General features: G+C 36.1%; 1 protein-coding gene across 15 annotated transcripts in view; it reads right to left on the bottom strand.

The window, feature by feature from the left end:
* The window catches only part of PPFIA2 (PTPRF interacting protein alpha 2), a 472,924-nt gene that overhangs the window by 140,521 nt on the left and 307,558 nt on the right, over positions 1 to 24,845 (bottom strand). For all 15 annotated transcript variants that reach the window (XM_053226534.1, XM_053226540.1, XM_027071168.2 and 12 more), the window contains one exon: positions 10,091 to 10,207. In XM_053226534.1, the coding sequence (XP_053082509.1) occupies positions 10,091 to 10,207 (117 nt within the window). The remainder of the gene's footprint in view (positions 1 to 10,090; positions 10,208 to 24,845) is intronic.

The raw sequence follows: 24,845 nt of genomic DNA on the forward strand, positions 1-24,845 counted from the left end.
ACAGACAATAGATTACAGACAACATAAATAAATAAATTACATGCCATTTAGAATATGTTATGGAATTTGAACAAAGGCTTGATGGAGGTGACAGAAATAACCATGTAGATATCTTGAAGAAGGTCATTCTAGGCAGAAGAAAGAGCAAGTCAACAGGAGGCCAGTGCAGCTGGAGTGGAGACAGAGGTCAAAGTCAGGAGACCAAAGAGGAAAACAAAAAAAAGGCAAATCATTTAAAGCCTTGTATAAATGGGAAGCATTTGCAGACTTTTGAGCAGACTGAGATGTTGAAAATAGACTGTGAAGGCTGCACTGGAGAAGCAGAGAGACAGGGCAGGAAATAATTACAATAATTCAGGTGACCGATGATTGGAAGTGGTTCAGAGTGGAGAGATTAATAGAGATGATGAGAAGTGGACAGATTCTAGGTATAATCTGAAGGCAGGGCAAATCTAGTTCTTTACAGTTTGATGTGGGGTGTGAAACATAGGGAGGACTTGAGGGTGACTCAATATTTTTCAACTTGAGCAACTGGAAAGGCAAAGTTTCCGTGATTTGAGATGGAAAAGATGCAATTTGTTTGGGTGGGGGGATACAAGAGGTGGGTTTTTGACATTTTAAGTGTGCAATATCTTTTAGATGAACAAGTGGCAATGTTGAATAGGCTGTTGGATAAATGTTTGGTTGTAGAGTCTGAACTAGAGGTAAAGATTTGTAAACTATTAGCATATGGATACTAGTTAAGACTGACTGGCAATCATTGAGAGAAGAAATGGAGGACTGAGCCCTGGATCACATCAAGAAGTCCGAAAGAAGAATATGGTCCAACAAGATAGGAGACTGTGACGGAGCCACTGGTGAAGTAAGAGAAAAACAAAAATAGTGTGGTTTCCTGCAATGCAAGTTAAAAAAAAAAAAAAAAAAAGGAATCAAGGAGGAGTGATCTACTATGACATCAACTACAACAAAGGTTGAGAATTGGCCTTTGCATTTACCATTATAAAATTAGTGGTGATGGTAACAGGAGACGTTTCTGTGGAATGGTGGGGCAAAGACTCTATTGGAACAGATTTATAAAAAATGCAAAGAAAGCAATCGGGGAAAGTGAGCTGACAACCCTGTTGAACAGCTTTGTGGCAAAAGGGAGCCAAAAATAGAGAAATAGCTGATTGTGGAAGTAAGGTAAAGAGAGAATTTTTTTTTTTGAGTTGCAAGAAGTTTCTTTGTTCTAGGAATGGGATAAAGAAGAAAAATGACAAAAGAGAGAGAGACCAGTAAGAATTGCCGGAGAAGTATAATTGACTAGGTGATTGCTGAAGACACCAACATAGGAGGTAACAAAGTTTTCTTTGTCTAAGGTTTATTTTTGAATTTTTTAAAGATTCATGCTCGTCTAATAAGCTCTTTCATCCTCTTAGACATGTGGGCAAATTTAAGTAAACACTCTTGCTCAAAGTAAATACTCTTATATTTCGAAATCCATGAAATCAGGTAGTTGACATGCTGCCTTTCTTCACTCTTGTTCATTTTTAATATGTGCATGCTTGTTATACTATTTCCATCCACTCCTCCTATTGATAAACTATAGGACTTTGAGCCAGTAATTCCTGCTCTGTAAACCTCACAGGGTTATTACAGGGATCAAATAAAACAACTGCATAAAAGCACTTTTGGAAAGCTGTGAAGAGCTTTACACAAGTTATTTATCTTGTTCATACTTGGGATGTAGCCTTTGCTAATAATATTTCCAGACAGGTTTGAAGAATAGTTTGCCTATCTTTAAAAGGCCAGAGGGGTGCCTGGGTGGCTCAGTCAGTTAAGCATCCGACTTCGGCTCAGGTCATGATCTCACAGTCCATGGGTTCGAGTCCCATGTTGGGGCTCTGTGCTGACAGCTCAGAGCCTGGAGCCTGCTTCGGATTCCATGTCTCCCCCTCTTTCTGCCCCTCCCCTGCTCATGCTCTGTCTCTCCCTGTCTCTCAATAATAAACATTAAAAAAAATTAAAAGGCCAGAGCCAGCATTAAGAAATATTCTTCAGAACACTCATCCTGGCATGTGTAATTTCCCTGCAGATAAAGGGGATTTCTGGTCATACAAATTTCGGAAAAACTGAATACTGTTCCCCTTGGAACTTGACAATATTAAAAAAATAAAAAATTCTAATGAGTACTACAGTAAAGACGCCAATTCAAAAATATACAGCACAATATGTCCTAATATTCTTGTCCTAGGAAATCTCTTTTTAGGGGAGTGGGTTCTGTAAAACACCCATCAAATTCCTGGCAAACTAGTGCTTTATGAGAATTTTAAGATGGGTAAACTCCACAAAAATGAAAAATAAAAGTAGAATCAATTGCAGAGTGTCTGAATAATAGACTTAAACATTTTCCTGGATTGGCTTGGCAGATCAGAGAAGACAATACATAGGGAAGGAAAAACACTTGTTCTTCTCTATATCACTTTAAGGGAGCAAATTCATGGCATAAAGTTTAAATTATATCAATAAAATAGAGATAAATGAACACACTCTCTGTCAAGGTCTGTGAATCAGCCTTTTAAAATCTTAAGATCTCTGACTTTAGCAAAGGTGTGTTTATTCTTCTGTCCTCAGATCTAGACAGATAATATAAAGGATACTGAATCTGCTTATAGAGATAAACAAGTCAATTCCACTTTCTCTTCCCATTTAGTAAGGGTGTAGTTAAAGCACAAAAACCCAGTCACTGAAATCAGAAAGAGATTTATTTTGAGTTTAATGAGTCCCCACAAAACATTAGAACATTTTTCTTATTCTTGCCACCGCATAAAGAAGATGCCTAACTTGTGGTCATAAGCTTTCTCTCCAATTCGGCTCCTATAAAATTGATATGGGATAACTTCATGTACATATGAATGAACCATGGAACATCCCACACTTGCCTCTGCTGGGCCCTTTCCTAGCCACAGACCTCTAAGCCACTCAGCCACAGGTATCTACAGACCTTTTCTTTCCTGAGAGGTGTGCCAACTCCAAGATGGCAAATTCATAAATCCCATCCTTTTGTTTGGTTTTACTGCTTGAAAACTCAGTTGAAGAATGAAAGAGACGTGTACACATTATTATCATGTTACTATGAGGAATTAGATCACAATATATGGGATTCATGCACAGAAGAAAATATTCTGTTAGGGCTATTCAGATGCAAATAAACCCAATTATTGTGCATAATAGAACACAATAGCATGATGAAATAAAATCCTTCTGTCATCATTGAGGATCATGCTGCTAATATAGCTTTATGAACTTTTCCTAAATGCCTATATTTTTGTCATTGGTAGTTCAGTCTAAAACATAGCATGCATTGCTAGAAATCCACAAAATCCTTAATTTTGGTAAAGGCACATGCTGTATTTCAATTTTTATAACACATTAGCTCAGTGTCCTTCATGACCAAAGTTCTACAATGCAAGTATTACACATGCAGTTACTAGATCTTCCGATCTGATGATTATTCTTGCCACTGGTTCTTCATTTTGATCTGTAAATTTTTTGGCTTAAATTTTCCTGCCTATCTGGCAGGAACTAAAGAACTGAAAAAAATGCAAACAAAAACCCATTTCTGAGTTTGCATTTACACAGCTTTTACATTTACATATCACTGTTGCTTAAATTGCTATGTTACATTTTATTTTAATTTAAAAACAGTCAGGAAGTAATGTCAGATTTTAAGAGAGAATAACAGAGCAACAGTTTTGAAAAGGGAAGATGCAGCTTGGATCATCCAGAGTACCTAGGTTCAAAGTGAGGATGACAAGGGAAGGAAGAAGCTTCAGAGGGTAGCAGATAGCCACCAGCCTGGAAAGGGTCTCACACGTCCAGATATGCCTCAGGTGTTGGATGGTCACTGATAAATCAGCCACCTCCTTACTCTAACCTCTGTGAAGAACTAAAGTTTCAGTCACTGATGAATAAGAAGTAACAAGATGTATGGCCCATCGTAAAATGTAACTATTGTTTGGTGAGACTTTACTTTCAGTTTTACACATACAGGCAAACAGATGTAATACATATATTACAGAGTAAAAGGTTGAAATTAAATTGTATTTCTTACAGCGTGTAGTAGACAGGTAGGTCCCTAGTATTTGTGGGGCCCAGGGCAAAACAACAAAGTGCGGTCCATATACCATAAATCTAAATATTTAACAATTATAAATCAAGTTAGCAAACTGTCAAGTAAAAATATAACCTATTATGTTTCATGAAAATATACCTTTCACAATGACTGTTGGACCAGATTCTAAACAATAATTCTCAGTCTCCTGGAAGTTCTACACCAAGACTTAGCCAGATATGATCCCTCAACTACAGCCTGCTCCACTTCTCTTCCTGGTTTCATCTCCTTCCAGAACACTGATCTGTTTTTGCCTGACTGGATCCCTTAGCCAACACTTTCAAATTTTGTGTAACCCCAGCAAACAGGCTTCCTTGGCCACTCCTTCAGTCTAGGAATGAGTGCATGAGAATGCAGGCCGACTATAGACATTGCTTCTGGGAAGAAGTCAATAAAGGCCCTGGAGGCAGGCTAAGGTTCCTTTGGTCAGAATGTCCTGGCTATCAAGTACCAGGCATGTGGTCAAGAAGGGGTGGTGGTGTGGTTTACAGGTGTGCAATTTCCCCTGGCCCCGTAAACTTCTCATCCTGTAGAGGGGCACAGAGGGCCACAGCAAGGCCCACTAAATCACGGTCCCCTCTTGCCTCGGTTTAAGAGCCATACTTGGAGTGATCAAAACTGGTGAATGCCATTGCCTCAGAGGAAGGATCTGTTCAGAGTAAAAAAATAACTGGGAGAAGTTGAGGGAATAATGAAAAAAATTCTTTTAAAACACACTCTTGAATAGAATAAAATAATCAACTCTAAAAAACAAATCAGTATGTGTAATAATAAAGGAAGAAAAGATCAGAAGAAAGTTTGGGTTAGAATGATTTTTTTTGAAAATCAACAGTAACACTTAAAGAAATCATGCTGGCATATGAGAAGAAATGTGAAGAAATAATATTGTCTGGAGGTGAGAAGACCAGGGTTGTGGCCCTCCTCTGGACAAATAAGTCATTTAATCTTTCTAAGTAAGCCTCAACTTCATTATCGGTAAAATTAAGAAAAGGAACATCTCTATCTACTTCAGAAATCTGATGTGTGAGAAAATGACAAATGGATATAAAATTGTAGTGCAAACGATTTTTTAAAAAGGTATCTAATCAAGATGCTTCTAAGATAAAACACTTCTATATCTTCCCATTGCTCTGAGAATAAACTTGGGCTCCTTGCCACAGCCTAGGAGAACTTACATGATCTGGCCCTGTTCACTGCTCAGTCGTGTCTCCTGCTGCTCTCTCCCTGACCCCTAGGCTTCAGTCACCCTGTCATCCTTCCTTCCCAAGAATGTGCCAAAGAAGCTCTTTCCCACCCTTGGTGCATTTGCCCTTAGGATTTCCTTTGCCTCAAAAACTCTAATGGCATAGAGTTCCCCATATGGTTGAATCCCTGTCCTCTTTCAGGTTTCAGTTCAAACCCCACCTTCTAAAAAAAATCCTTCTGTGCCATGTCTATTTAACATCTCCCCACCCACTTTGTACCTGCCCCTTCAGCACATCAGTCCCTCTGACATACAACTTGTTTATTGCCTGTGCCTTTATCTGCCTTGTTCGTTACCACGGTCCAACCACCTAGACCAGGATCTATATCCTAGCGGTATCGATAAAGTTGTCACTAAATATTTATTGAAAAATGAATGAAAACACAGGATTAAGAAATAATATAACCACACCATTTACTGCTTGTAATCAATGTGCCAAGAGTTTTGTTATTCATAGTCAGTATCTCTACTCTTTACAACAAAGCTGTAAGCTGGGTATGACTATTTACTGGTAAGTGATGCTCAGAGAGGTAAAAGTGTAAGGTCACATAGCTAGTAATTGGCAGAGATGGAATTTGAATCCAGGTGTACTGACAACAAACAAATCACTACTCCATGCTGCCTCTCTACCACCTCCCATCACAATTAATTTATTTTCCTTCAAACTCTAAGATCATTTTTGACACTACTCATTTATCATGTTTCGCAACAGTAATTTGGGCATGCTTATTTTTCTCTCTAGTTTCGCAGCAAATTTAGTACCAGAGACTATGTCTTCTGAACCTCTACCAGTGTCTAACAGTCTCGTTATCCGTATCACTTAGCAAATTTTGCAGCTGCAAAAAATAATTGGAATTTCAGAATATATATGTCAGGAGCATTGTTAACTCCTTTACAAGAGCAGTGTGTTTACTGCAAAAATTTCACAAATTCATTCCCTTCTAGAAAGCAACAGGAGTAAAGTTACTGAGCCCAGTTCTGAACTTACTATTAATGAGGTAAAACTTAGTATTCTGAACATTTTTATTACCCTGTATGTTCTTCTAGAACTGATTAAATTTATGTTCCACAGAGACATTTAAACTAATTCCAGTTAAGCTTATTTCTTTCTTTTAATTTTTTTTTTAAATGTTGACAATAATTACACAGCTTTTCTGTGAGTAATAAGGCCTGTTACAGACTGTGCTTTTATGAGACTATTTTTATCAACTATTTTGTCAACAGAGTTCTCAAACCACTGACATAAAACATCTGTTGGCTAATTTACTACCCTAAACAAGGGTAATCCTTGTGACTAGGATTTACAAGTCACTTTCTGACAGCTCCGTAGTATCTAACAATAGTTTTGTGTATTTCTCCCCAACAACCATTTTGTAATTTATACACTAATACTACAGTCATGCTATACTGATAATCGCATAGATACTACCCAAAATAATATTTTTTTGTTTGAATATACTTTTTTAAACAATTCCCAACAAAAAATTAAGTGGTAGGATTTAAATTACAATCTTATGACACTTGTTATTCAAGGCTATTGATAAGCTTTAAATAATCACGTTATAGAGGATAATAAAGGAAAGATGCTTTATAATGTTTATTGAAGTTAGGAGTATTTATATAAGGATAATAGCTGTAATGATTAGGCTATCATTTAATATTTTACCTATAAATGTCAGCAGTTAGAATATTGTGGGGAATCTAACAAAGCATGGTGACTATTATCAGCAATATTGTATTAAATACATAAAAGTTGCTGAGAGTAATTCTAAAATGCTCTTAGCACACACACACACACATACACACAAGGTAACTATGTGAGGTAATGAATATGTTAATTAACCTTATTGTGGTAATTATTTCACAATATATACATATGCTAAATCATCATCTTGTATGCCTTAAACTTACACAATGTTATATGTCCGTTATATCTCAATAAAACTGGAAAAAAATGGTGGGCAAAGAAATGTGATATAAATGAATGAATAAATGTAAAACTGATGGTTGCCAGGGGTGAAGGAGTTGGGAAATAGACGAAATAGATGAAGAAATTAAGACATACAGTCAGTCTTCCAGTTGTAAAATAAATAAGACATGGGGATGTTATGTACAACATAGGGAATGTAATTAATAATATTGTAAAAACTTTGTGTGGAGACAGATGGTCACTAGATTTATCATGGTGATCATTTTGTAAGGTATATAAATATCAAATTACTGTGTTATACACCTGAAATTAATATAATATTGTATATCAATCATATTTCAATAAAAAAGAAAAAACCTCAAAATACTTTCTTGTATCATCTCAGGAGAAATATGAATTGAAACAAGTTACTTATTTTTAAATTAGACACACACACACGCACACACACACACACACACATATATATATATATATGCATGATATATATTTTAGGTTTACATTGGAAGAGGATAGGGGTATGATATTTTAAACAATACTAGTATATCATCATTTCAAAGCATTTGGAAATCACTCTTCCTGCAATTATGGGAAATTGAAAAAAAAGAATACCAATAATTACAATGTTTAAAAATCTTTAGTTACATCCGTAAGGAAGAGTGAGTAAGTTAGCAATGGCACAGAATTTCCCTTCTATAGTGGCTGAAATGCCTTCTCCAAGAACTGGAAGGCAAGTTAGAGACAAGTACTTTATTTACATCACCAACTACTCAGAATCCTCCATGTATGCACGTTATCTGTGGAGTCCAAGAGAGACAAACATCTATTATACAGGGGTTCCTTGGTGGCTCTATTATACAGTTGGTTGAGCATCCAATCCTTGATTTCAGCTCAAGTCATGATCTTGCGGTTTCATGGGTTCAAACCCCATGTCGGGCTTGGGAGGAGCCTGCTTGGGATTCTCTCTCTCTTTGTCCCTCCCCAGCTCACACTTTTTCTGTCTCTCTCAAAATAAATAAATAAACTTTCAAACATCTATTATACATAGGTCCTCATCCTAATCTTGTAATCAGTTTCTGAAAGTTAATCTGACATGAATTGTCTTGCATTCTATTATGTCTGGATATTGAGGGGTTGTATGTTTAAAAAAACAACATTTGAAAAAAAATATGTGTGAGTACTCACCCCTCCCCCAAAAGTACTAGAAGAATGTTTTATATATCAAATGGTTTGTTAGAGAATAGACAAAATCTCAGGTTCTTTATGCCTTTCAAAGACATATTTCTTTAATTATAGCCTGGATTAGTACAAATACAACACTGTTAAAAACACAATAGTTTGTAGATTTCTATGAAAAGACTGCATGACCACAAAGTCCATTTTTATACCCAAACAAGTATACTTTCGAATTCTCTGGGAAAAGGTATAGTACTGTATAACTGATGACATAATTAAAATGAGACAGTAATAGAAAATTACATTAGTTTCCCAAACTGAGTTTTGTGTGCAAACATTTTATTCTAAAGAGCCCAGTGGTTTGTTTACTGAATTAATGTCAGCTCATTTATCTGAAGGGAAGAGAAATAATTTTATTCAAATTTGAAATACAGCTCATGAAATCTAGCTTTCAGGTTTTAGTTTATTTTTAAAATCTCAACTTGAGATTTCTATAAAATACATGGATAAAGGCTAAAATAGTGAAGCCTTAAATTAAGAGCTATTTGCTTCTCAGCCACCAGAATTGATGGCAGTCTCAGGAAATTAGTCTGGATTACTTGGCTTCCTTTGCTTTTACACTTGAAGGAAGAGACATAAGAAGCCCCTCCATTTGTTTCAACCGGTAAGGAAGCAAGTGTTCAATTTCTTTTCTGGTAAGAAGTCTGGTGCTATTGTTTTGTGGTCCAGTCACTTGCTTCTTAATCTCTGTTTTAAAACCCCTCAACATTCACAATGACACCAATTTAGCTACTTAATTCATGTAGTCTTGATGATTAAAGAGCTTAACCATTGAAGATATAACTTGTAAAGGCAAATATTTAGCAGACTGTCTACTGTCATTGGATATGCAAATGCCTATATAATCTTATCTGATCCCTACCTACCAGCAACTGACCTTCTTCCTTTTGTGCTGGAAAAGATGGCTGAGCCCACAAAAGGTCCAAAGAAACTGCTAGGTTTTCTTAGCCTGGGTCTAAGCCCCACCAAAAGGAAAATCATTCCCTTCTAAACAACAGTAAAAGTCCCAAGACTTCAGATTCTTTTATATAACTTTTCTTTAACAGGAGTACTATTAGGACCTTCTTAAATACACAGAAAATACTAAATCAAATAGGAGATTACCAAAAAATTTTTGCTGTGATAAGCCACAGATTAGTCACCAACTATACATAATACCACTTGTAAATCAAAATTATTGTTATTGTACTTTAAAAAGTCTTAGATGTAAATTACTGATGTATCTAACTATACAAATATATTTATTTAATTATATGTGTTCAATTTGATGCATAATTTAATTATATTTCAGAGGATCAAGTTAACAGCAAGTAATGAGAAATTCAAATCTATGCGTATCTATGCATACACACACATATATTATTTTTAAGCAAATCAAATTAAAAGCAATAAGTGAAAAGAGAAATCATGGACTTATGACCAACAAATCAAAAAATAATAAAGAATGTTTATCACATGGATTTCATATTTCTGTCAAAAGATATATAGCAAGTGAACATTTTCATATAGGGCCATGTCGTAAGTGTCATACCTTTTCATGGACTTTCTGACCAGGTTCCATCCCTTCAAGGTGTTCTGATTCTGTGGACCCCTCACTTGATGCCATTTTTCTTTGTATATGAACATTTTGTTCACGCAAGGCAACAATCTGCAAAATAAAAGCACTATGCCTTAAAAATCTAAAATATAGTATAAAGTATAGAAAAACTGAATTTATCCAAATGTGGTTTAGAGCTAATGAATATAAACAAATAATCAGAAAATAAACATTAGATTTTACTCATATTATTACTTAAAAATCTTTTTAAGATTTAAATTAGCATTTTGAATATTTATCGTACTTACAGGAATATGAAATTTATTGGAGAAAATATTTTGTAGTTGCAAATGTATCTATCTAGTTGGAAATGTGTCTAAATCAATGCCATGATCTGTGTGTTATTCATTCAAAAAGTACTTTTAAAATTAAAGTATGAAATGTGATACAATTCATACTGAATTTTTAAAGTATAAAAGAAAGATAAATGAAAACATGCAGGCTGAAGGCTAGATATGAGCACATTCTTTTACCCTAAGAGGTAGCACATCTGTAATTTTAAAATAAACAAATATATAAACGGGACATAATTTTGTGGCACCATCATGAATACTTAGAATTAAATTGGTCTCATTATCAGTATTTTAATGGCGATTATCTTAGCACTGCTAGTTCAAATATAGTTAGTTTGCAAAATAATTCTCAGAAGGCAAAATTCTTGAAAAGTTTCAGCTTAATATTCAGACATATATTTTAAACTATGAAAGATTCTCAGTTCTGGTTTAAGTAATCATAGTAATAAACAGAGGAAAAAATAGCATTCTAGCATTTTAAATGATGTTTTAAAATAAAGTTGCCATTTATATATATATATATTTTAAGGTATTTTATGTTGTTACCATAACTTACTTATGTCATGGCCAATTTTATTATATTATCAACTCAGATATGGAATTGGTGCTTCTTGGGGAAGTCAATGCCCATAGTATTTAATGCACAATAAATAGTCAATCACATACAATTTGTGTTTAAATTATGAGACCAATAATACGTCACACAGATCAGTAATCAGCAAGTAAACATAAAACATCAAGAGGTTGGGTTTTTTGCCATGATCACTGCCACTGCTTCAATGCCCAGATGCACAATGATGTGTTTGTGAGATCGGGTATCTTGTGTACGACCTGCAGCATTTGAGCACACAACATATCTTTTTGTAAGGGCATATCACAAATAACGAAGAACAACTCTGTAAATGCTCTTCTTGGAGAAGTGCCATCACCAAACAATTAGTTCCCTTGCTGTCATTCTTGCCTATCTACAATCATCCACAAAAGGGCCAGATGCATCTTTTAAACTTAAGTTACATTGTGTCCCTCCTTGCTTTCTAAAGAACCTCAACGTTTTCCCAACTGAAACTTCTTAACAAAGCCAATAATATCGTATATAATCCCTTCAGTCACAATGGCCTCATTTCTGTCTCTCAGATACACTGGGCTCTTTTTCACCCAGAATTTAGGAACTTAATCTTCATGCCTGAAACATTCTTCCCCAACTCAGACCACAGTTGACACAATCCCAGATTTCAAAATTCAACTGAAATATCATTCCCTCAGAGAAAACGTGCTTTGCCATTAATTACTTGTTACGATGTCCCTGTTTATTTTTGTGTGTATTTCATTGATTAAAATCTACTTTCTATTTCTTAATTTAATCACTTTGCTTATTTATTTAGCAAGCAGAAGTCCTAATATCTCAAGGGAAAATAATTTTCAAAGGAATACCTTATTGAAAACAACATTTTCATATGAAGTAACACATCATATTATTATGTGCAAGGTTTATTCTTTTCAATAAAAATGTGTTGATTTAAATAATGAATGGATAGGGATAAACAAAGAGTGTAAACTTAATTCATTCAGAAATAACAGAAGATGAAGATTTAGAGTGTGTGGAAACCTACAGAGACATTTCTCTGATGTTAGTTAACATAGAAATGAATTACATCAAAGGAACACATATAAAATAGTCCCTGGGTATATCATTTTTATATTACATTCTTAACATCTTGTCTCTTGAATACAAGCATATTGTATTACCACAAATACATAATGGAATTTCATTCTGAATTTTTAAAAATTCAAACATTGTACACGAACATTCCACTAACATAACATCCATGACTGAAATATGTTGTGGGATGCCTGCGTGGCTCTGTCAGTTAATCATCTGACTTCAGCTCAGGTCATGAACTCACAGTTCACGAGTTCAAGCCCTGCACCAGGATCTATGCTGACAGCTCGGAGCCTGGAGCTTGCTTCAGATTCTGTGTCTCCCTCTCTTTCTGTCCCTCCCCTGCTTGCACTCTGTCTCTCTCTGTCTGTCTATCTCTCTCACTCCCTCTCAAAAATAAAAGATTAAAAAAATTAAAAAAAAACCAAGTATGTTGACAAAGGTAATAATAGATTTAAAAATGTTCTGCATTTTCTTCCATTAGTTACTTAGAAGTGAAGAGAGACCTTTTTAAAAAACATTCAAACCAAATTTAACCCTGTTTACAGAGGAATTTCTATTTGTTTAGTAATTCAGATAAATTTTAAATATGTCCTAGTGCCTAAAATAAAGTAGGTGCAATACAAAGGTTTACTGAATGACTCAGTGAATTAATGCCTTTAATAATAATAAAAAAGTCAAAATACCAAATTCATATTGAAAACACTCTTTGCAAATACAATTGTGCAGCCACGTTAAAAATGACAAACTAAGTGTTTTCCAAAGTATACACATGACAGTTCCAAGAAAGACATCAATTTCAACCACTAACATGCAAACTGCACACTTCTGTTGCTTTAATCAAGACCCCAAATCATGTTTTTGAAACAGAAGAATAGATGCAGAATACTCTGTATTCTTTATCACTGTTAAATGATTTTATTCTGTTCTATTTTTGCCCAATAACAAATTATCCTGAGTAGTTATGAAAGCAAGGCTTCAGCATCTGATTTAATTGTAGGTGCTAATGATGTTGATTTCTTTCTTTCACACTGGAAAAAGTGAGAGGTTTTCTCCTGTGAATGCAACTTTGGGGGATGGCCCCCTCTTTAATGTGCTCAAGGGGCAGAGATGGTCACCTAGAAATTACAAGGGTTCCAACACAGGCCTCTGTAGGAAATTCTCCCAGCTGGCTTGAGAAACAAAGGCAGAAGATGGCTTCAGAACTAGTTTGCAACACAAGCATAATGAAAAGAAGCTCATGGCTCCCAAACATTCTCTGGCCTCTCAACTGACAGAAAACGCTGTAACAGGGAGGGGGCAGTGACTGGTCTAGGATACCAAAGTAGACCTGGATCCCTCATTGCTAAACAGCATGACCTACTACAACTGGAATGGTATGGCAGGCAGGAGGAATAACTTCTGGGTAGTCTCTGGGGCTTACCCCGTGTTACATTACTGCAGGAAAAGTACTGGAAACTCAGCACGGGCCAAATACTGTGCTAAAAACTATTTTAATCTGCAAATAGTTTTCATGATCCACACTTAACAAGTGATTAAACTGGGATAAGCAGAGTGTGATGAGAACTAAGTAGGAATCAAATTAAAGTTAACTCATTGTCTACTCTGTCATATGGTCTCAGATGGCTTTGCATTTGCACTCTCTTAAGTCAGGGTTAATTAGTAGTGGGTGAGGATGGGGAGAAAGCTTTTCCTTTCCAAGTACTGTTACCTTCCAACCCTGGAATCCTTTGTATATCATTAAGGTACGGACTCCTCCCTGGAGAGACTCACATACATCTTCAGGGTATCAATCCATTGAAGGCCAACGGAATTCTGGTTAAGAAGAACTGTCCACAATAATTTTAACTTAGCAACCATGGTTTGTCAACTGTTCATTGACATTTGTTTTTAAATGCCCAGCATCACTTTGATATTCCTTTTGTTAACAGCATCCTACATTTTCACTGGGGAATTATCCTTCCCTATTCTAATCCTAGAAAGACTATCAATCAGGGGGACAGAGCTCAGGGCAAATCATGCGTACATGATCCAAGCCAGGGCAATCAGAATATTGCTTCAGATGTTTCTGGCAGAGATATGGGGGCGGGGAAGATTCTTTTTCTACTATGGGAGATAAGCTGACAGGATATAATCAGGATGGCTGTTTACCATCAGTTCTGCCTTATGGAGAAAAGCAAATGAAAAAGACAGAGCCCTAATGAATCACTTCTGTTCCTAATTCTAGCCATTCTCAAATCATCTCTATCCTTGGCATTTCTTTAATATGAGCTCCAAATTTCTCTTTTTTGCTCAAACTTGCTTTTCTGTCACTTACCACTAAAAGTGCCTTTGCAAGTGTAACAGGGGACGTGGAAGGCAACAAAGAGCATGGAATGTCTAAGTGGAGATTTTGAAGAGTGGCTAAGAATTTACCAGGGAGACAATGGGAGAAAACTGTCCATTTTGTCCATGTCCAAAACTGTCCATGTGGATAGAAGAACACAAGCTGTTTGTGTTCCCGGTACTATAGGTTGTTCAGTATTCCTGTGGAAAATATTATGTGGATAAAGATAAAAGAATGACAGCAAACTAAAAAAAAAGTTAAAGTACCTCAACAAACACTCTGCTATCTCTGTGCTTCTTGCTGTATGGCTTATTGTTATTCTTTTAAATGTTTATTTTAAGAGAGAGAGAGAGAGAGAGAGAGAGAGAGAGAGAGAGAGAGAGAGAGAGACAGTGCACGCGTGCGCGCATGAGCGGGGGAGAGGGGCAGAGTGAGAGAGACACATAATCTGAAGCAGGCTCCAAGCTGTCAGCACAGAGCTGGACATGGGGCTCAAACTCACATATGGCGAGATCATGACCTGAGCTGAAGTCAGACGCTTCACTGACTGAGCCACCCAGGCTCCCCGGTATTATTATTGCTTCGCCTTGACCCTTATTTGCATTTCCAGATTGCTCATCTAGCTTCTGAGAGCCTGACCCATTGTTTCTAGGCATTCCCAAACTATGGTATTTCAAAGCCAATCTTCCAAGTTTTGTTCTTGCCTTTGCCTCTGTCAGCTGCTTTTGGCTCTTCTCAATCTCTGACAAGCTCTGACCCCATAGAGTGGACTACTGGTGTCCTGTGTTCTCATGTGGAAAATACCCCAGCTCTCCATTCCTTTTTTTCTACCAGGCTATCTCTGGGATCCCACTATGTCTTCCCACAGACCCATTCTTATCCCCTTTCCTTTGAACAATTGTTTTCCTTAATGGCCTGGAGGAATTTATTCATTTTAATTAGGAATTAGGTAATTTCTACAAAGAGACCTGAAGATAAGAGGGAAGAATCAATGTGGATATCTGGGAGAAGAACTTTGTAGTCAGAGGGTGTGGGAAATGTAAATCATTATTAAAAACAAAAGCTTGAGACTTATGCAAAGTTTCAGTGAGTTCTTCAAATGATGTAAATGTCCTCTTTAAAAGAAAGTTAAAACACAAGTAAAAGTTGAGAACTTGGATACTTAAGGTGTCAGAAAATACACAGAAACATGGATTCTTGGGAGAAATGTGATTTGGGAGAAAATAACAGTCTATTTAATATTTCTGTATTCTCAAACTTGGGGATTTCTCTAGTGCTTAAAATGTCTTAATCCATTTTTTCAACAAACTTTCATTGATTGCTGTTCTAAGTATCAGATGCCACAGGGGGAAATGCAGATAAAAGTCCTTCTCTCCAGGAGATTACATTCTAATAAAGGAAGGGAAAAAAAAGAAAGAAGCAGTGAGAAAACAACAACAAAAGTCCTTCATTGAGCTCTTACAATGTACAAAAATTGTGCTAAGCACATTATATAAATTTGCTTCTTTGCATCAACTTTTCATCTATACCATCCTTTCTTTCCAAGTTTGAGATTTCTTGAAAGTAGAAACAAGTAATTGGTAACAAATAGTGTATTTGGGAGACTATTTCCAGAAGCATAGCATTCATTAAATATTTTTTTAAAAACCAGGTTGAGTCTTGGTCCTTCTAGATATTACTGGTTGTATGACTTTGTACAAGGTACTTAACCTCAAGTTCATGTTCCTCTGCTGAAAAATGAGGGACAATACCTACCTTTTAGTAAAGTACTTAGTCAAATATGATGTATACTAATCATTCATCATGTAGTGACGATAATGGAAACTCCACTCACCACTTCAACTTCATCTTCTTATTCATACTTTATACTCTAGTTCATTGAAGACTTGTAGTCACATACAAAATGCCATCTTGACTGCAAGTTTTTATATTCAAGTGAGTTGCCCTTTTTGAGATAACAGAAAATATATACACATGTCTCTACCCCGTTTCTGGCACAGAGCTCCTAAAACCCTTGCAAATTCCTAAGTGAGAAGAACACTTGGAGCATCTTTTGATCTAATGATGGGACTTTGGATGGGCTCCTAGATGGGGACTGGTCACCAGAAGGTGAAGCCATGATTAGAAACTTGGAATTTTTAACTCTACCCCCAATTATCCAGAGAGGGGAGAGGGCCTGGAAATGGAGTTAATGACTGATCATGCCTATGTGAAGAAGCTTCCATAAAAATCCCAAGTATGGGGCTCAGGGAGCTTCCAGGTTAGTAAACACATCCATGTGCTGGAGGGGTGACACACTCCCACTCCACAGGGACTGAAACTCCCGGGCTGGGGACCCTCCAAGGCCTTGCCTTACGTACCTCTTCATCTGGCTGTTCATCTGTATCCTTTAATAATGGTAAATGCAACTGTTTTCCTGAGTTCTTTGAGCTGCACCAGCAAATTAATAGAACCCAAAGAGGGGGTTATGGGAATCTCTGATTATAGCCAATCAGTCAGGAACACAGGTGACAACTTTACTCATAACTGGCATCTGAAATAGGGAGGGAATAGTCATGTGGGACTGAGCCTTTAACTTGTGACACCATTTTCAGGGAGTGTCAGAATTAAGCTAAATTGTAGAACACATAGATGGGGTTTCAGTGAATGCTTGGTGGAAGAACACTCCCTACCACATCCATGCATGCATACATCTGATGTTAGAAGTGTTGTGAGTGTGGTAGTCATGTGAGAGCAAAGGAGAAACACAGGAGGTGGATTGGGGTTTTCCCCTACACATGCTTCTTCCTTCTCAACTGCTTCTGAGTCACCTTTTAGGTCTTCACTTATATGTCACCCACTCTGGGACAGGTTCTGGAACCATCCTCCTGCCAGGGATTTAAGTTATGTAATTCTTTAGCATTCTCTGATAACTCATGTCATACAAATTATTATTCTTTATCACAATTAGCTGTTGGTTTTCTGACTGCCCCTTTTGACACCGAGTGCCTTGAGACCAGAAACTATATCTGATTATTTATTCCCAGCTCTTAGGGCACTGATGGACAAGTAGGAGACACTCTAGAAATACTACAGGTTGTTGAATGAAAGTAGATGATATGACTGGAAAAGACCTATAGAGAGTTGGAAAAATTGGATGGAAAATTTCTTGAAAATTTATACATGAAGAAGAAAATTAGTCATCTGTGTGGAAGACTATGTGAACCTAAAATCTCCCCAATGTTCACACCACATGATTCAAGGTTAGAAAGGAGTCATGAGAATGGAAGAACTCACTGAGAAAAAAACAGAAGAAAAGAATGAGAAGTAGTGGCATAGCCTTGTGGGATATTCACAGCTCTAGTATTAGGAGGCGGACAGGATGGAAGGCATAGGCTATAAAGGAGGATGGGAATGGGATCATGGGAGGGCAGCTTCATGAAAGTCAGCCAGACTTTCTGTCTCATTGTGTCTTAAAATATTTACAAGTATACTGCAGCCTAAGTAATACTATTCAGGTGTACTGAAGTACATGCTATGTTTAAATGTTTTAGATTTACAACAGATCGACATTAGATGGAAAAATGGAATTCCAAGGGTATCTAGAAATTCATTTCTGCCAAAAGAATTCTTAAAATAAAAAAGAAAAGCAACGTAAATTAAATTAAATTTTCACTTGGTTTTACTCTTCTTCATTTTTTGAAAATATTAGTGTATAGGACATTCCATGAAGTTATATAAGGAAGGAGGAGAAATAAGAAAAATAAATTTAGAAATTAAATTTCTAATTAAGAACTGCTAGCAATAATAATACTTGTATATGCTGAATATCTATTATATGCCACATACATGAAAAATAATTGATATGCATTATTTCTTTTCATCCTCCCAATAGTCTTATAAATTGGGTATTATTATTTTTATTTTACAAATGAGGAAACTAGCACAGAGGGAATAAATAATATACTTGAAATTGTACAGAAAAAGATGTGACACAGTTTTCCAATCCAGGTTTGATAGCTTCAAAACTTGTTCAAGCATTATGCTATAATGACTTTTGAAAATTACTGAAGTGAGTCACTGCATACACAATCCAAACACTTATCTAGGTCAGGACTACAGTTCTATGGTCTGATAGCAAGGGAATTTACCTGTCCTGATTTGGCAAAACAATTTAGATACAGTTAGAAAATATCTTCAATTACTCCTAGGAATAAAAATCATGCTGCTTACATTTTTATTTATAACTCTTATGTGGCTCAAGCCTTTCAATTTACTTTGAAAATTGCCCAACTACTTTTTAAAATAAATCATGTCTATGCCTCATGCTAATTCTCCAAGGATCTTCATTCTGATATTTGTGAATTCATACTTGCCTTTACCTACTTAACAACAACTTCCAGACAGTGCCCATGTCTAATTAACAAAGATTCTTTTCATCTATTTTTACCCCAAACTCAATTAACAATTCCAAGAGTGAGACTTACAGAAGTCTCACTACACTAACACATAATTTGCTTCTACACATATACTTATTCTAATTTAGCTGAACTCCATGCTTAGATTCCACTGACGTTGCAACATGAAAAAGCAAAAAAAGAAAAAAAAAGGCAACTAGTAGAACACTAGAGATTTACAATTTACACTTAAGCAACTCTCTAGTCGCAATAGTTTGGATTTGTGTTTTTATATGGGTTTGTGTTAATTGGGAAACTATAAAGATTTAGATATTTATTCAAACAAGCCAATAGCTATTTCACTTTCTAGCTTTGGCTCTTGGCCACTGATCTGTAAGCACCACTGAAGCATATTAAAACCAGAGTAAAACACCTTCATGTAGTCTAATGCATTTTGGTCAGCTCACATGTAATATTCATTTTCACTATTTTTCAGTGAGCATGGATAACCTGAAAACGTGTGAAACTGAGCAGATTCGATGAATGATCAAATTGTTTTGAGATAAGAATCAGACGTTTGCACTGTGAGATTCTGCCTTTTTCAGGTTCAGAAAATATTTAAACAATGGTTTAATAAATGAATCCATATATCCTAGTGAAAAATCAAATCGCTTGGAGGTAAAAAAAAGATTCACTTCGTGGTTGTTTAGAATTTTTACCATCTGTTACCTCTATTCTGTCAACAAATATTTATTGAATAAATTAGAACACACTATGTACCTTTATGTTTAACCTGCTCCTCTTTGGCTAAGCAGCCTTTCCAATCCCCATTAGATGAATTAACTGGGTGCTCAAATTTAAATGCAAGTCACAAGTAAGTTTCTGGTGATTTTTTGATGGAAAATACAGTACATGAACTTTGGCTATTTCCAAATTTTACATACGAAATGATTTTGCTCATACCTAAAAACGTAAGGATTCCTTATATACTTTTTAATGGTGAAAAAAATCCTTTTAACAATTCAAAAATTTTAAGGCCCATTTTTAAAACAATAACTGGCATGCAAAACATTTTTTTAAAATTTATTTTTATTTATTTTTGAAAGAGAGAGAGAGAGAGAGAAAAAGAGCAAGTGGGGGAGGGGCAGAGAGAGAGGGAAACAGAATCCCAAGCAGACTCTACTCTGTTAGCATAGAGCCCAAAGCGGGGCTTGAACTCATGAACCATGAGATCATGACCTGAGCCGAAGAGGTGGATGCTTAACTGACTGAGCCATACAGGTGCCCCTAAACTCTTATTTTTAGTTTTAAGTTTAAGACAATGGAATAGATAGATAGATAGATAGATAGACAATAAAATAGATAACAACAGTATTTCAAATGTTTGCTTGGATAGATTTGTTTTTGCATAGAATGCTTATGGTGTTCATTTTCAATTTAATTATAATCAACAACAGTAATTTCAATAGCTATATATTTAATATAGTTACTAATACCTAGTTCTAATATGAATTACAATTCTTTACCAAACTCTCTATTCTGTTCATCTAATTGATATTTCAGTCATTCCATTTTTGATACTTGGTTACTCTTTAATTTATTTCCATTATTCAAATATTTCTCTAATCTTTAAAAGTATAATAAAGTCAAATGCTGGTATTTTCATTAGGGGCATATACATGACTACAGAAAATGCAAAACAATTTAAAATGGACAGGATTAGTGAACATTGTTAAGGTACAGGACTGCTGTTATAGCAGGTTAGCAGCTAAGAGTGTCATAAAATCGAAGAATAGTAATAAAAACGACCAAGGAAGCTGCTTTGTGGTAAAGTATAATAATTAGTCAAGAGAACAAAAAGCAAAAACAAAGTCCTAAAGAGTTTTCCAAAAGTGTCACTAACAGGAAAACACATTCTGAACAAAATATACTTATCACTGCAAGAAAGCAAGCCACCATTTAAAATATAAATAAGGAGCACCTGGGGTGGGTCAGTTGTTTAAGCGTCTGACTTAAATTTTATTAAATTTCAAGAAAAAATACATTGCAATATCCACCACCCAGGATGATGCCAGTTGCTACTAACTTGTCCCCCAACCCCAAAGACAGTAGAATCTTATTTTAAAAATAAACTGTTAAATTAATTAAACAAAGGGGCCATTAGACTGAGGTAGCTTTAATGCCATGGCACCCTATATAAGCAAACCAAAATAAGACTCTATAAATGCCACAGGGTTAAGCAATCAAAATGTTAAGGACTGCCAATCACAAATATCCCACTAGACTTTACAATAGCCAATCAAATAATATCCTTCTTTGTGTTGGCACTCTCTCTACACAGTCTGTCTCTACCCCTATCTTGTCAGGGAGGGTTCCCAAACATTTCCAGTTTGACCCTGCTGCTCAATTCGAATGGATTTTTGCTTAAAGAAACTCAGAATTTTTAATATGCTTCAGTTTACCTTTTAACATGTCTCACAGTGAAAAAAGCAAATAGGAGTTACTACTAAAGGTATTGATTATCATAAAAGACATTTTGGCTTTGAACAGAGGCTTCCCTTCAAGATACTTCCCACAATCATTTACTCGACCCTTTACTTAAAACCAGAAGCAATGAAACAAAACGAAACGAAACAAAACAAAACAAAACAAAAAGAAACATGCTAACTTGACATGGCCTTCAGCAGAGGGCAGGACAACTGACTGTAGTAATTATCCCATACCCTCCAAATTAAAAAAAAAAAAAAAAAAACAAAAAAAGCAAAAATGAGGAGACCAAGACTTGCGGAGAAGAGAGTCACAGCAAACTACATGGTCCAATGGGTCTAGATGTGATTAGTTTACAGAGTAGCAAGTAGGCTCTGCGAGTAACAGCCTGTCTTTAAAAGTCTCAAGAAATGTTTAATTTTATGAACTATGTTAAGACATGAATAAAAGTTTCTGCTTTAGTTACCTTACATACACTAAGAACTATTAAATGCCTTGAGTAAATATTGATTATTAAATTAATAAAGGTAAATCTACCTAATACTAATCAAATTTCTGTCATCTGTTTACTAAAGAGTGATTCATCTGCTGTCAGGAATTTTTGGATGTTTTAGAATGAAATTTCCAGGGGCGTCTGGGTGGCTCAGTCGGTTAAGTGGCCTAGTGGCTCAGGTCATGATCTTGTCTGTGAGTTCAAGCCCCGTGTTGGGCTCTATGCTGATGACTCAGAGTCTAGAGCCTGCTTCTGATTCTGTCTCTCTCTCCCCCTCTCTTCTGCTCACGCTGTCTCTCTGTCTCAAAAATAAATAAACATTAAAAAACATTTGGAATAAAATTTCCACCTTAATAATCCAAACACACTGTATTTCCATCAACAAAGATTCGAATCTTTTAAAATGTCACGTTAAAATTAACCTCTCTGATTTGAGTACTAACCAGGCCCCCACCCTGCTTAGCTTCTGAGATCAGAGAAGAGATTTAGCACATTCAGAGGGTTGAGTTGAGGGGGAATTGTTGCTCAATGAATACAAACTGTCAGTGAATCAAGATGAACACATTCTAGAGACTCCCATACAACAGAATGCCCTTAGTTAACAGAATACAAACTGTCAGTGACTCAAGATGAATAAATTCTAGGGACTCCAATACGACAGAACGCCCTTAGTTAACAATATGGCATGGTGCACTTTAAAATAAGCTGAGAGGACAGATCTCATATTATTACCACAACAAAATAAAAACAAAAACAAACCAACAAGAGAACATAAATATTTTTGGAGGCGATAAATATATTCAGTACCCTGACTGTGGTGATGATATTAATGTGTGTATACATATGTCCAAATTCATCAAACTGTATACATTAAACATGTGCAACTTTTGTATATCAATTATACCTCAATAACACTTTAAAAAAAAGAGCCTTTTTTAAGCCAATAAACATATAAAAAATAATAAATGAAAGTAACCTTTTTGAAGATGGACTCTAATCCCTTTCAAGCACTATTAGATTTGATGTCCTCAGCCAGGCACAGCTAACACAGTGAATACAAACTTGAGTTTTTGGTTGCCCCTCCCTTTTTTTTCCCTATCAGGGCAGAAGTGACAAAATTATAGGCCTCGTCCTGGAACAATTCTTTTTAGCTCTGTTAAGGTAAGGGAAAAAGTCTTGAGGGAAAGAAAAGCATTTCAAAGTGCTTGAAAAGTACTTGAGAAAATGTAAAAGCAGAAACAATACCCATTAGTCATTCGTGTGTATAAAAAAGGAAGCCAGAGCAATACAAAGAGTTTATTCATTTAGTTCTTCCTTCCAAGTAGCAAAAGAAGCATACTAAACCCATTATTCTGAATAACTCCTTTTAAAGTACCTATTTGCTTGGGTTCTAGTGGTAATAATCATGTGCTATGGTTCTTTTGCACACATTCCAATTTTATTTTTATGTGATTTTTAAATGTGTATACATCATAAGATATCAGAATGGAAAGGGACCAGAACTTATATAGTCTTTATACTTTATTTTCATAGATAAAAGATAAATAAATTTTACAGAGGATGAATGATAAACCTTATTCTGTCCCCACAACAAACTTTACCTAGTCAGTCCCACTGTGGGACACACACTCCATCTCTCGGGACATCAGTTCAATCATCTTTAAAAGGAGTTGGACAGTATCATGACTAAAAAGATCAATATCAGCATTAAAAATATTTACTGAAAGGTACTTGGTGCCTTTAAGCACGTTACCTGTATTAACTTATTAAAACCTCACAACAACCTGATAAGTTCATTAGGAGGGTTGAGCTAATTGAGGCAAAGAGGATTCAGGAAATTGCCTACAGTCACAGATCTAGCAGATGCCAGAATGGCTCAGGGAGAAAGTAAATTCCCATGCAGGCAGATTACAGCTCCCATTTGCGGTGTGTTTGCTCCTTTCCTCTCTCACCCTCACCCTTCTTTTCTCAGTCAGGGCAGAATTTATTCACAGCACCCAATTAAGTATTCCATATAGAAGAGGGTTTTAAACTTGCCACTTTCTTCCCGCTTGTCCACGCTAACTTCTAACTACTCCCTAGTATCCACTTTTCACAGAATATCTGGTACTCTTTGTTTGGCTCCTGCTGATTTCTACTGAGCTGCTTATCTCATTGTTTTGTAATCTCCAGTTTATGGGTTCTGTGTTCTATGTTTATGTTATATTTAGGTCCAGGTTCTTGTTAGCAGTTCAAACTCACATGCATCAAAATCTCCTATGATGCTTGTTAAAAATGTAGACTCCATTTTAAAGAATCTGAATTTGAATATACTTCCAGGTGACCATTCTACACCCTTCAGTTTGAGGATGAGTGCATATGAAGTCTTCAGTTCAGGGTTTTTGTCTCATCTCTTGCGCAGGCTGAGGCAGGCAGGTGCAGTGAAAAGCTGCTGAAGGCCTGTGACAGTGAACCTCCAGGACAGGCCCTAAGTGATCATCTAGTGCAAAGGTACTCAGCTACAGCCCTCAGGCTGCCTATTTTTGTCAGGACTGAAAGCTAAAATGGTTTGTGCATTTTTGAATGATTGAAAAATAATCAAAAGAAGGATAATACTTTGTGACAGACAGAAAGTAGAAGAAATTCAATTTCCAGTGTCCATAAATCAATTTTTATTGGAACATGGCCAAGTTCATTTGTTTACATGATTGTCTATGATTGCTTTCACTCTACAATGGTAGAGTAGTTGTGACAGACCATCTGGCCCACAGAGCCCAAAATATTTATTAGATGGTTCTTTACAGAAAAGTTTTGCTGATCCCTGATGTAGTAGATCATGCCTATCTCTTTTTTAAAAAGCTGCAATGGCTGGGGGGTGGCGGGGTGGGGCATGCCTGGGTGAGTCAGTTGGTTGAGCATCCAACCCTTAGTTTCCGCTCAGGTCATGATCTCGTGAGTTGGTGAGTTCGAGCTCTGCATTGTCAGTGTGGGCCTGCTTGGGATTCTCTATCTCCCTCCCTCTCTCTCTGCCCCTTCCCCACCCTCTCTCAAAATAAATAAATAAACTTAAAATAT

This window comes from Acinonyx jubatus, chromosome B4, assembly GCF_027475565.1.
Source record: "Acinonyx jubatus isolate Ajub_Pintada_27869175 chromosome B4, VMU_Ajub_asm_v1.0, whole genome shotgun sequence".
Lineage (NCBI taxonomy): Eukaryota > Metazoa > Chordata > Mammalia > Carnivora > Felidae > Acinonyx > Acinonyx jubatus.